Source organism: Astatotilapia calliptera, chromosome 22, assembly GCF_964374335.1.
Source record: "Astatotilapia calliptera chromosome 22, fAstCal68.1, whole genome shotgun sequence".
Classification (NCBI taxonomy): Eukaryota; Metazoa; Chordata; class Actinopteri; order Cichliformes; family Cichlidae; genus Astatotilapia; species Astatotilapia calliptera.
This window is the reverse complement of record NC_137442.1, coordinates 5,225,970-5,239,274: the sequence shown is the minus strand read 5'-3', so window position 1 is coordinate 5,239,274 and position 13,305 is coordinate 5,225,970. Positions and strand designations below refer to the sequence as shown.

The 13,305-nt window shown below is 37.2% G+C and overlaps 1 protein-coding gene across 1 annotated transcript; it reads left to right on the top strand.

Moving 5' to 3' along the window:
* The first annotated feature begins 6,684 nt into the window (after positions 1–6,684).
* On the top strand, positions 6,685–12,909 carry LOC113015212 (major histocompatibility complex class I-related protein 1-like). The gene is made up of 6 exons (XM_080296082.1): positions 6,685–6,778; positions 8,399–8,668; positions 9,253–9,531; positions 10,525–10,827; positions 11,396–11,518; positions 11,731–12,909. Exons 1-6 carry the CDS (start codon positions 6,730–6,732, stop codon positions 11,781–11,783), a joined length of 1,077 nt encoding a protein of 358 aa, XP_080152208.1. The 5' UTR covers positions 6,685–6,729; the 3' UTR covers positions 11,784–12,909.
* The last annotated feature ends 396 nt before the right edge of the window (positions 12,910–13,305 follow it).

Genomic DNA, 13,305 nt, shown 5'->3' with positions numbered 1-13,305 from the left:
AATGCCGGTTTGGTGGCGAGGCTCCAAATGCTCAACCAGACCGTGACAGGTCCTGCACGCCACAGCCACTCTATCACTTGATGCATAATGCTCCGACGTGCTACGGTTATGAGCCGAGTTACGCCAGGTCGCAAGTTTTGTGAGGTGCTTTTTTGATATTTAATGGATCGGATTACATTTTTTATTTCTCTCCGATATCCGATCCAGTAATTTTGGTCAGTATCGGACCGTCCATCTCTAGTTAGGACCTATGAAACACATCGTGCAGACTCTTGGATGTTAGAAGACAACTGATACTGCTCATGAATAAGACTAAAGGTAGGAAGGTGTCCTTTATAACTAAACCTTAAGTTTTATATCATAGTTTATAATATAGCACGTGTATTTCAGTAATAGCTTCTTTAATTCAGTATAGTGGTGTGCGACTCTTACCAGTTTGTCCTTGAAAAATCCACACGAGTCCAGATTTCCGAGGACATGGCACGTGGAGTCTGATACTCCTATAAGTTATCCAAGTCATCCAATTCTTTTGTAAAGGAAAAGCAAACATTCATGTCTCCGGTAAGTTATCTCAGGGACAACTGTTTAATTCATAGCAGCTTCTGCAGTAACCATGGTAACCACGGACACTGAGCGGATGGTCCGATGCAGGTCAGACTTTGGGAAGTTATCCCTCAAGTTTCTTTAAAAAAAAAAGGCTCAGCTGTGCGGCTGTTTGTCAGAATATGTTTTATATGAGCAGCGTGTGATGCTCACTTCACTGAATGAAGAGCAAACAGTTAGTTGCATTGTTACGAGAACATGCGCGTATTAATTTCATGATTTATTAAATATATAAATGTTAATATAGCTACATGCAAAGAAATCAAACGGTGTCCATAAATTATGTTTAATTTTTACATTTTTTGAGTTAATCTGAAATCATACAGTTAATCTGTATTATTTCAGATTAACTCAAATAGATTTTTACAATTTTGTTAGATTTCAGTTATACACTCAGACAGATTGCAGTCAGTGGAATTGAAAAGAGTTAAAATGATATTTTGTATCTGCAAAACAATACATTTATTTGATTTATTTTTAGTCTAGCACTGAAATTTAGAATTCAGCAATACACAGAGCTCAGCTTTATTTGGAAGGTTATTACATTTGCAGTGGATTTAAGAATTTGGGATCCCAGGTGGTTGATATTGTACAACAACAAAAACACGTGTAAATCACGCAAAAGGAAAGCAACACTGCCCTCTCCTGGTTAAATTAAAGTTATACACAATGACTGTTTTTGGGTCAGAGAGAGAGGGCGCGATTGTGACGTGTACACCATAACATTTGATTTCTTTTTTTTTTTTTAATTATGTTTTTATTTTTGTTATATGCTAGTGTTAATAAGCAGTTGAACAGGTGTACCTATTAAACTGGCCAGAGAGTATAGGCCTTGAATTTGGTTATGAATCTTTCAGTCCATTTTTTTTCTTTCTTTCTGCTATTCCTCTGCTGAGAGAAGCTGTAGAAGTGGAGGGTTTTATTATCATTCAAATGTCTCAGTGAATACAGAAGAAAAAAATGACCACGAAGCAAGAAAGCAAGAGACAAGGCTAATCAAAAAGGTATTGGGTGAAGCACGTGCTTATTATGCCAACCCTTTTAACAAAAGATAATTTAGCAAGCAGTTTATTTACATATACATATTTTTTTCTTAATAAATAAATAAATTTAGGTAAGTATTGATATGTGCTGGCTGCACAATGATAACCTCCAATTATTAAATCAATAGTATTAATACCAACATTGGTATTGGTCAGTAATAGCGTGGTTAAATCAATTCTCAGTCAATTTTCTCTTTTACGTTCAGAAGACTGTTTCAGTTTCATCAAAGATGTGTCTGATATGTCTGTGAAAGCAGCTTAACCATAACTGCTTTGCTGTGTTTTGTTGTTGTGTCATCACGTGACTCAGCCATGCTGCACAAACACAGGGGAGGCTCAAAACACTGAATGTAATGGGAGAGAGAAAGCGGAGCATACCGTGGGTTTTTGCAGTGACCTGTGGGGGCTTTACAGAAAGGCAAGCAGAGCTGCTCCCCTCCCCCAGTGGCTATTATCAATATATATCATACATTCAGTACATTATGCATTCAGTACATAGATTTGCCTATGTAATTTATATATCTGTGTATCTGTGTCAGCACTTGATGAGACTGGCCCTGTATTTCTCAGATCAGTATGTTGTTCATTCAAAGATGTTCTTCTGCTTGGTTGTAATGGGTGATTGTTTGAGTTATTGTTGCCTTCCTGTTAGCTCAAAGTAGTTTGGCTATCAAGAAGATTCTGTAAGTTACCGAGTGATGAATGCATCAATTAACAATAACATATATGTAAGTTGGAAGAAGTAGATTTTTTCAGAGCTTTAACAGAATTACAAATGTTTAGCCTAAGTAATATTTTCCGCTTTTTTTAAAATCTAAATTAAGCCACACATTTATTTCAATAATGTGACAAAGATTAGTAACGTTTTATAAAACATTAATAAAAAACAATGATGGAGGTAACTGTGACAGCAATGGAAGGGGACCAGAACTCAAAACAGAGTGGATTAAAAACCTTATGAAGAACGATCCTCGGCACCTGGAGTGGATATCAGTTGTAAGATGTGCTGAGATCTCATCTGTCTCTCTTTTTCAGGTGTTCATATTTTACAAAGAATGAATAGCTGTGAATGGGGTGTTGAGACTGGAGAGATAAATGGCTTCAATCAGTATGGGCATGATGTAGAAAGTCTTCTATCATTTGACCTGCAAACAGTGACATGGATCGTCACATCACCACAGGCTGTCACCACCAAACTGCGATGGGAAGCTGAAAAAGCTCAGTTCGAATATGTCTGTGTGTTTCACTTTTCCGGTGCAAATGAGAACATCATCATCAAATTGGACAAAACACTAAACTGCAGTGGTTGTAACACTACAGTTTAGTGTTTTGAAGACAATAACTATGCACTCTAGCTTTTAGAGCAAATCCTGTCACTTTGCCTTTTAATCAATGTATTAATCAATGTACAGTAACTGTGTTATATTAGCCTGGGTTAAAACTGGGATTAAGTGATTGTGTGAGCTATGAGCACTCCTCTTTCAACCCAAAATATTAGCACAAAAGAGTAAACCCTCTCTCAATACTGATTACTTAAGCATTATGTGTTCTTGCACCCTCAAGTATGGCACACCATACATACTTAAGAATTAGTTTCTCATTGTTGTAATTACTGAAACTTACTTAGCAGTTGCTATTGTTTTATTCTGTGTTTGTTGCCAATGTGTGTCTGCTCTTGTGGTATATGATGACCAAGCACTCTTTGATATCAAGTCGTCCCACAAAACTTGGATAAAGCATAATGTGGGTGATCAAACCTCAACCCCTCTACGATCACTGGTGTTTAAACCGGCACACTTGTTCACTTGCCTGCTGTCATCTAATCTTTCAGATGAAGGGGGAGATGTGTAGGTCTTCTGCTGAGAGCTAAATCTTACCTGAGATGTGGCTGTTGGTTTAATTCTTTCTGCTATTCAGGTGGATTTTTTTCCCCAACTCAACGATCACTGGGGCTTCAGTGGATCCATCTTGCCTTTCCTGCTCATCCGGGTTTACCTAACTTGCTGGTGGTTAAAACATGTTTAAAACCAGAGATTAGAAAAAGGTATAAATCAAGAATTAGAAGAGCAATAATAATAATAAGACTAAAACTCTTGGTTGTTTTGCGTGGATTATCGTTATGAAATTTAATTTAAAGTACTTACTCATCTAAGATGGACTTTTTTTGTTTTGTTTTTATGTTTGTTTGTTTTGTTTTACTCTTTTGCTTCAAGGCCTGTAAATGAGCTGCTTCCTAAATTATCTTTTGTTAAAAGGGTTGGCATAACACGCATTTGCTTCAGCCAATACCGTTTTGATTAGCTTTATCTCGTGCTTTCTTGCTTTGTGCTAGATCTCATCGTCATCTTCGGATCAAGACAAAGACTGGATGCCTAAACAGACCTATAAATAAAGTCCGTCTTTTGCAGGAAACAGAGAATATTTAACATATTGGACTGACTGGATAATCTCTAAGTGACCTACTCCTTTTATTTATGGGTTATTAACTTCACAGATGGTGAAGTTAATAACCCCTACAAGTAGTAGTACTACAAGTAGTAGTACTGATGCATGTTGCACTAAAGGGCGATTGAAATGTTTTATGAACAAGAAAATGATGTAAGACTTGATTATTTTGTAATTATTATTTAAAAGATAATAATTAGGGGCCGGTATTGTAAGAGCCAAAGTCAATGTTTATGTTTTTCCTTTTTGTTTTGGTGGCACAGGTGTATAGCTTTACCTGCGTCTCAGGTGATGGTATGTGGGTGTGGTCACAGTCTATTTACCTGATGTCGGTGTTCGCAGCAGGTGTGTTGGGTGAGTGGTTTGTGGGCAAACTTTTCTGTTGAACGTCATTTTTTGGCACATCAGTTAATCCATGCGTTAGTTGGAAATTGATTGAAAGCGCAAATGTTTGTTCTTAAAATAAATGCGCAAAGTACAAGTACGACTCATTATGGATTATTGGAGGCGTGTCACAGGGACACAACCAACTCAGCCGGCCGCGGCTTTATTTACGGATGAAAGTCACAACAGTATAAATAAAGAAAAGGTAAATAGAACAGACCAGGTGTTGCGATGTGAATTATGGGAACATTTGCCCATTGAGCTGCACCTCTACAACAGTTTGTGAGGAGAAAATTGTTCGTTTGACTCTTATAAATGCTAGATCTCTAATAAACAATACTTTTCAGTTAAATGAATCCTTCACATCTAGTGAATTGGATTTTATGTTTCTGGCAGAGACTTGGCTTCGTGCTGGAGAGTTCACCCCATTCTGAGAACTTTTTCTCTTGACTGTATGTTTTCCAGTTCCCCTCGAACTACAGGCAGAGGTCTGGGCCTAACAACTGTATTAAAATCCAGTTTCCGATGTCGACAGTCAACATCTGACCCCTCCTCCACGTTTGAAGTGCAGTCATTTGTCATAAACTGGAATACTACTTGCTAAATTCAACAAAGATGTCTTTTTTGAATTTGCAGGGACACATACTGGACCTTGTTTTGTCAATTGGTTTAAACTTTGTCTCACTGAGATTTGTGATACTTTCAGACCATTTTGCTGTTTTATTTCTTGTTATTCTGCCCAACTGTCAAGCTCAACTGTGTGGACTTGATCGGTCGGGTTGCTGTTGCTGTTCAAAATGCAGCAGCTCACCTTTTTTTGGGCAAGAAAGAGTGTGATCCCATTAAACCTATACTGGCCTCCTTACACTGGCCTCCAGTCCATTTCAGGATCTGACCTGCAGTTTGTGCATTGTGCTAGCTCTTCCTTTTCCTTTGAAGTGTTCTCACCCAAGGATCAATGGATTATAGGGTTTCTTTAATGGTGTAAGAGTTTTACATGAAAAAATAAATTCTGAGGTCATGTGTGATATGGTGACCATTGTCAAATTTACCAAGGCAAATCTAATCATATAATTGAAGTGATCATTCTCAGCACAGGAAATGACATTGGTTTTCTAGCTTATTTTTTTTAATCTAAACTGCCTAATGTGGTTGCAGACACCGAAAATCTGAAGCAACAGTATAACACAATAGTCTGGTTCCTTTCGATGTGGATGAGCTGCAGCTGTACTCTGAGCCCCTTCCCAATGGCCGAACACCTCACCCTATCTCTAAGGGTGAGGACAGCCACCCTTTACAGATTGTTTTCAGGATCTCATTCTTTCATGACCATAGGTGAGGGTAGAGACATAGATCAACTGGTAAATTGAGAGCTTTGCTTTTATGCTCAGCTCTCTCTTCATCACAACTGACTGGTACACTGTCCACATCGCTACAGCCATGGCACCAGTCTGTTTGTTGATCTCCCGCTCCCCTGTCCCGAGATACCTAAACTCCTCTACATGAGCAAAAATTTATCCCTGACTTGTAGTAGGCACCCCAGCCTTTTCCAGCTGAGGACCTTGGCCTCAGACTAGGAGGTGCCAGTTCTCATTCTTGTCGTTTCACACTCAGCTGCAAACTTCTCCAGTGCCAGCTCGAGGCCACTGCCTGATGAAGCCAAAACAACCAAATCATCTGAGGCAGAGATAAGATTCTGAGACTGTCCAAGAGCCTTAATCTTAATCTTCTTGGCTAAGCCTAGAAATTCTATGCATGAAAATTATGAACAGAATCAGTTGAATTTAGCAGTTACAGTTCCATTATCAATATAACTTTATTGATTATTGATTTACAGAGATGAGGTGTTGCATCATGTGAGGTGTGTCAAATTTGGTGTAATATGACTTTAGCACCAGACAAGCAGAAAACTTCAGTAAGTAAAGGACACTGCATTGTTTCCAGCTGTCGAGTCTAACCCTTTTCATAGTTCTGTCAAAAAGGCATCTGGTGTGAGAGCCTGCCAAATCAAACATGCAGAGCTGCTGTGATGCAGTGATGATCCCTTGTAGCCATGGAGCTGAAAGTAGGTTTTATATTTGTGGCACTAAAGCTCAGAGATTGTTTGTCAAAATTCAACTGAAGGGTGTTGGAGTTTAACATGCCTCAAATACTCAGAATGTGTAACAGACCAGGAAATACTTTCATACTGACAAACCTGTAAAACCACCTGACTCGTCTCTCACTTCTTCAGTTTGATTCAAGAGGTCTAAACATGATGAAGATAATGATTCTGCTTTTTCTCTGTCACACAGCATCTGCAAGTAAGATCATAATTAATTATATAAAATATTTTACGTATGAATTTGCAATATAAGATTGTTCTTAGTAAAAACAGTAAAATGTGCCAGTGAGCAGTAAAAATTATCTGGGTTAAACAGGTAGTATCTCGCAATGCGGGGCAGGTGCAGGCAAGCAAGAACATGTTTTAGCAGATAGCAGCAGAACGAAACTGAGCTATTAATAATTATTTAAATTAAATACACTCAATCATTTTAAAAAGGTCTTTTCACCTTAGTTTTGTGGCTTCTCTTCTTCTGTGGTGGTTCATTTTCAGATTAAAACAGTTAAATCTTTTCTGAAACGATAAGAATAATATAGAATTCCATGTTTTATCATTCATGGTTTTTAGTTTGTCTTTTGAATTTTATTGTAACCACAAAAAATATTTTGACATATTTACATCATAAAATCTGCAAAGTTATAAATGTTCTAGGTTTTATATCAGATGCACACTGACAAAGTTTTCTAACAACTGAATATGTTTTTAAATTATTTTTCTAAATTTGTTTTTCAGTTGCTGACACATATTTAATCTCTGTATTATTTCCAGTTTACATATTCACAAGTCCAAATAGTTCATCTTCTTTTGCAATATTTTTATTGGAAAAATGGCTGTAAAAAGAAGAAGTATGTGTTAGTCCATCTTAACTCAAACAAGCTTCTATAACATATGTATGAGAAATTTCACAACACTTATGTGAAGAAAACATACAAGTTTTTTGTAAAATGAATATGTTGTTATTGTTGGCACAAGAAGAAAAGCATTACCGCCTGTCCAAAACTGATTGATGAGTCTGATACCTGGAGAAAGAATCTGGAATCTGGGCAAAAAAAAATTATAGGTATAACCAAAGGAACAGAGCGTGTCTGGATGATTGGCCTCAGAATCTTGTCTTTGCTTTTTGGAGACGATGTGGTTTAGTTGGTTTCATCGAGCGATGACCTGCAACTCACACTGGCATGGCTTGCAGTCAAATGTGAAGTAGCTGCGATAAGAAGTGGTACCTCAAAGTCTCAGTCCATGGTTTAAATTTGCAAAAAGATGTCCACTCAACTAGAACTAGTTACTGCTCAAAGTGAAGGAATTCAAGTGCCTCACTGTCTTTTTCAAGAATGAAGAGACACTGTCGAATGACAACAGACATGAAGATTTATTGTGGAGAAGAGAGACCTGAGCATGAAAGTGAAGCTATTAATTAACTGGTCGATCTATGTTTCTACTCTCACCCATGGACAGTTCTAGGTATAGTGACCAAAAGAATGAGATCACCAATACAAGCAGTGGAAATGACGTCTCTTGAAAGATTGGTTTAGCTCAGCCTTAGAAATAGAGCTTGGGAGTTTGGGAGGGGCTCAGAGTAGAGCTGTTACTCCACATTTTAGTCGGACCCAGTTTTTTTCACCATGTATTTATCAAAATATAAATAAGATTAAGATTCTCTCTTGTAACGCTATTTTTTAATTGATCACACTCACAGAGTTGGATCTCTTGTAATTAAGGTTTTGTAAGAATCTGCTGAATTATACTAAAGGAAACATGTCTGATAATATTATATGTTCTATTTAACTATTTACTAATATGAGATATATTCTTTCCACAGCAAAACACTCACTAAATAGTTTCTTCACTGGATCCTATGAAGACTCAAATATCTCAGAGTTTATGGGTGTTATAGTGATCGATGGCATTCAGACAGTATACTGTGACAGAAACAGCAAGACACTGGAACCAAGACAGGACTGGATGAAGAAAATATTTGATAAAAAGGCTCAGATGTTGGAGATGTTCACTCAGCAGTGTTTTGTGAGTCTGCCAAGCTTCTTCAGAACCCAGATTTCTAGTTTGAAGCAGCAGTTCAACCAAAGTGGAGGTGCAGTATTAAATGTTATTCTTTAGATTAAATAGAATAGAATAGAATGGGGGTGGGGGCACAGTTCTGCAGCACTATATACACATGGACAGTATTAACAGAGGGAAATAATATATATATAAAATGTACAAATATACAAGCCGGTTTTAAAAAAAAGTAACATGTAATAAATAGTGTTATGTATATACAGTTGGGTTATTGCACATAGAATTTGGTATTGCATCATTATATTGCATTATATTATATTGCATCATTATAAATCATAAATATACCTCAATAAAGTTGATGTATGTAAAATTATTTTGTTAATCAATAAATTGTTAAATAATTAAAGTCTTAAGTCATCAAACCTTACAACGTCAATATGATTTAAAAACATGACAAAATAATAGATTTGCTGAATTTATATGTGTATTAAAAGAATGTCTTGAATACTATTAACCTTAAATTCTTCGTCTTAGAGTTTATATGCAGGATGTCTGTCAGATCAGTCCTGGGTTGACCCAGTTTCCTTTTTCATGTGCCACATAATGTAGAATATTCAGATAGTTCAGTGCAATTTTTGTTTCTCTGTCTTTCTTCAGGTGTCCAGATTTTACAGATAATAAGTGGCTGTGGATGGGATGAAAACACTGGTGAGGTGACAGGTGTGATAAAGTATGGATGGAATGGAGAGGATTTTCTTGAATTTGATGTGAAGACACTGACATGGATTGCATTGAACCCAGAAGCTCTCATTACCAAACAGACCTGGGACACTGACAGGTCTGTACTCAAACACAATGAAAACTTCCTCACTCAGATGTGTCCAACGTGGCTGAAGATGTATGTGGACAGTGGGAACTTCTCCCTGCAGAGAACAGGTAGAATCACATCATCTTCAAATGGATGTAGTAATGTTCATTTTATGTTGGATTATCTTCATTACAATACAGTTGTTTTTTAAAGAGAAAATGGCAAAACATTTAGGCTGATTTTAACGAGTGGCTTTTGCCTTGGGACTTTTGAGTGGATGCCATTTTTTGTTTGTTATTGTTAAATCATGAAAACTGACATTAACTGAAGCAAGAGAGGCCTGCAGTTCTTTAGATGTTGTTCTGGGTTCTTTTCTTTCATAACCACCTGTCACGGTCTGAGGCTGCAGACCGTGTGGCTTATAAGGACCCAAATGCAGACACTAAAAGAGTAACTAGACCTTTTAACAAAATGTTCACCCTTTATTTTGGGTGCTAAAAAACATGAAAACCTAAACTGGGAAAGTTAAACAATCAGAAACCTGGAGTGCAAGGGAGCATGGAGACACAGGGAAGGATTGCAGATGATCTGACGATGAACACAGGGAAACTCACACAATCTATACACATAGATGAAGAGGGTGACGAGGGAAGTGGAAACACACCGGGATGAATAGACATGACACAGGAGGAAGCAAAACTGAACAAAATGAATATGGGACACGAGACTGTCAAAATAAAATGGGAAACAAACTAAGATGCAGACTAGATGCACGGATTAACACTGGGACCCGGGGGGGAGGAACAGACATGGGAACATGGAAACAGAAACGGGAGGCAAAACACAAAGACATGTCTAGGACCCAGGGAGCAAGGGACAAAAGAGGCTTTTTAAAGCTTTCCAAACTGATAGATATCACATAGGTAATTCAGGATTTAACATGATTTCTCTTTTTTCCTTCAAAAAATTATTTTTAGGAAGTGCAACTATGGTATGAATTTCAAAATCCTTAGTGGCTTCCTCCTTGAGTTATAAGATTCACAAACTTCAAATCAAATTGTGGAGCATTATCCATTTACAAAGATGTATTAAGTCTTTTTTAAACACATCTTTCTCTGCAGTGGTTCCCACAGTGTCTCTCCTCCAGAAGACTCCCTTCGCTCTAGTCACCTGCCACGCTACAGGTTTCTATCCTAATACAGCCATGATGTTCTGGAGGAAGGATGGAGTGGAGATCCAAGACCATGTGGAGAAAGGAGAGATTCTCCACAACCATGACGGGACCTTCCAGTTAAGTGTTAACATGAACGCTTCATCAGTGCCATCTGAAGACTGGACGAGCTACAGCTGTGTGTTCCAGTTCTCTGGTGTGGAGGACAACATCATCACCAAGTTGAATAAATCAACGATCAGGACCAATTGGGGTAAAATAAAATTAGCAATGATGAAAGTGAGAAACACAGTGCTCTGATGTTTTTGTGCTCTCAGAATAGTAAAAAATATCATTACCGTTTATTGACTGGAGGAAAAGTTAGTCAGGGATAGCCTAATAAGATACAAAGAAAAAAAAAACTGCCACCCTCCCTTAGCTATTATACACTCAGATTTGTGCCATTTCACTGGCTTCATAGATCAAAAGAGGCAGCACCAAATATGTGGATAACGAACCTGAAATTTACATTTATTTAGCAAAAAGTGCCTTTTACAAATCCCTGGGCAGATGATGGGAGAATTTAACTCTTTTTCCAATTTCACATTACTGTTATATATTATAATTATACAACTATTATTAGCATTTTTCAGACCTGCTTTGAAGTATGCAGTAAATACTATATACTTGCACATATATATTATATACATATACTTTTACAGACACACATACTCACATATATGTAGCACCATAGAGATTACAGTATTGCATAAATACTCTGTGTCATAGGAGGAAGGATGTACTGTATATAAATTATGATCTAATTATGTTTTACTGAGCAGAAAGGCGTGCTGACACGAAGATCCCCATCACTGCTGTTGTGGTTGTTCTTGTTCCTCTCATGCTCGTTGCTGCAGTTGGATTTGTTGTTTACAAAAAGAAGAAATGTGAGAGCACTAAAGGAGGTGAGCTGATGTTTTTAAAAAGACTGGAAAACTGAAGCTAGCAGTTCACTAAAACAGGAAGGAAGTGATAATACAAGACTCAGTTCTTTTCTTTGCTCTGAGGTGTCTGTGAAGAAAAACTATATTCATACAGTACCAACTGTTTTCGGTTATTTTGTACATAAAATCCAGTCCAGGATCAGAGGACTAACAGTGTGTTTTGCATTTTACAGCTCCTAACAACCTCTCTGAACTGTCTGAGAGACTGAATCCAGAGACCACATAAGCCTGCACACAGAGATTTCTTCACTTTTAAACAGTAAAAATCACAGGAAAAAGTTTCAAAGCAGTGTTTCCACTTCATTGTATTTCAGGTATTTAGATTTTCTGAAATGCCCCAAATTGTTAACATTCTTTTATTCTGTTATTTATTACTGACATGCCCCCACAGGCAGAGAAGTGCAGGCAGATCAGAAGATATTCAAGTGAAACTGATCTGAGATGTGCTAACCACATAAGTTAAACATAACACTGTAACCACAAACCCTCCTAAAACACTGTAAACCTAGAAAACCTAATGAACTGCACTTGTCAGTGAGCGGTTAACCAGTAAATTCATTTCTTCTCTCCGTAATCAATTAATTGCTTAGTGTGACAAAGTGGGTGAGAAGACCATTTGTCTATATTCTTAGTTAACATTCTTGTTTTGATTTAACCATATTTCACATGTAATCTGCAATAGGCAAACATCTACTATCCCGGGTTTGTTTATGTTTTGCACTTTTACAGATTATATAATATAACATCTTGGTTTAAATCAATCCCTACAAGTTTGTTAAGTTAACATGTTATTTATTTCAACTGTTAATTTGTATTGTTTAGAACTTACCTTACCTACCTGTCTTCCAGAAACAAAAGGAGAAAATTTAGTTTTACTTCCTGCTTTATAGCTTCTGGGTTCATCTGAGGTCACAGGAAGAGACCAAGTGCAGAAGGGGAAGAACTCTTATAATTTAATAAAGTTGATTTTAGAGGGTTTATGAAGAAATAGATTCATTGTTGTAATATGTATTGATTACACCACAGAGTTTATGTTGCCAGTAAAGAGGAGTAGTAGAGGTTTGACAATAATCATGTTCATCTTACCTACCTACTGAATGGAATAGTCCACAGGAGAAATTGTTTGGTTAAGTGGACTATTTAAGCAGAAGAACTCAGGTGTTTCAAGGACAAAAAAAAAAAAAAAGGTTCAGGTCAGTGTAGCTGTGTGCAGTTTGACCTTAATTTCCGTTGATTTAAGTTCAGTTATGTTTATTTGAACTGAGGTTATTATAGAGTTGAGTTTCTTATTTGTTTCTTTGTAAATATTGTTTGGGTCACAAAATGGTGAATAAATCACTTGCTACACTGGACAGCATCAGTCTCCTGCACTTCTTTGACCGCTTAAGTCGAGTCCTACCACACTTAGAAAAAATAATTCTACTTCTGGGAAGTGTTTGGGGATGACTTTTTCCTGTTCCAACTGTGCACTAAGCAAGGTCTGGTGTGGAAGACATAACTGAGTCCAGACTCAACCCAACAGATCACTGACCTGACCTCACTGTTCTGACCTCACAAAATATGCTTCTGGTCAAAATATTTTATTTGTTTGAAGGCAGATGAATGATATAGTGTATCTTTCCCTATATGCACATTTGTTTAATACAACAATGGCAGTAAGAAACTGATTTAAATAGCTTCGTATAGGATCATTATCACTTTAGCCATCAAATCATTCTACTGACCTTAAAGGAGAGGTCAGAGGTCAA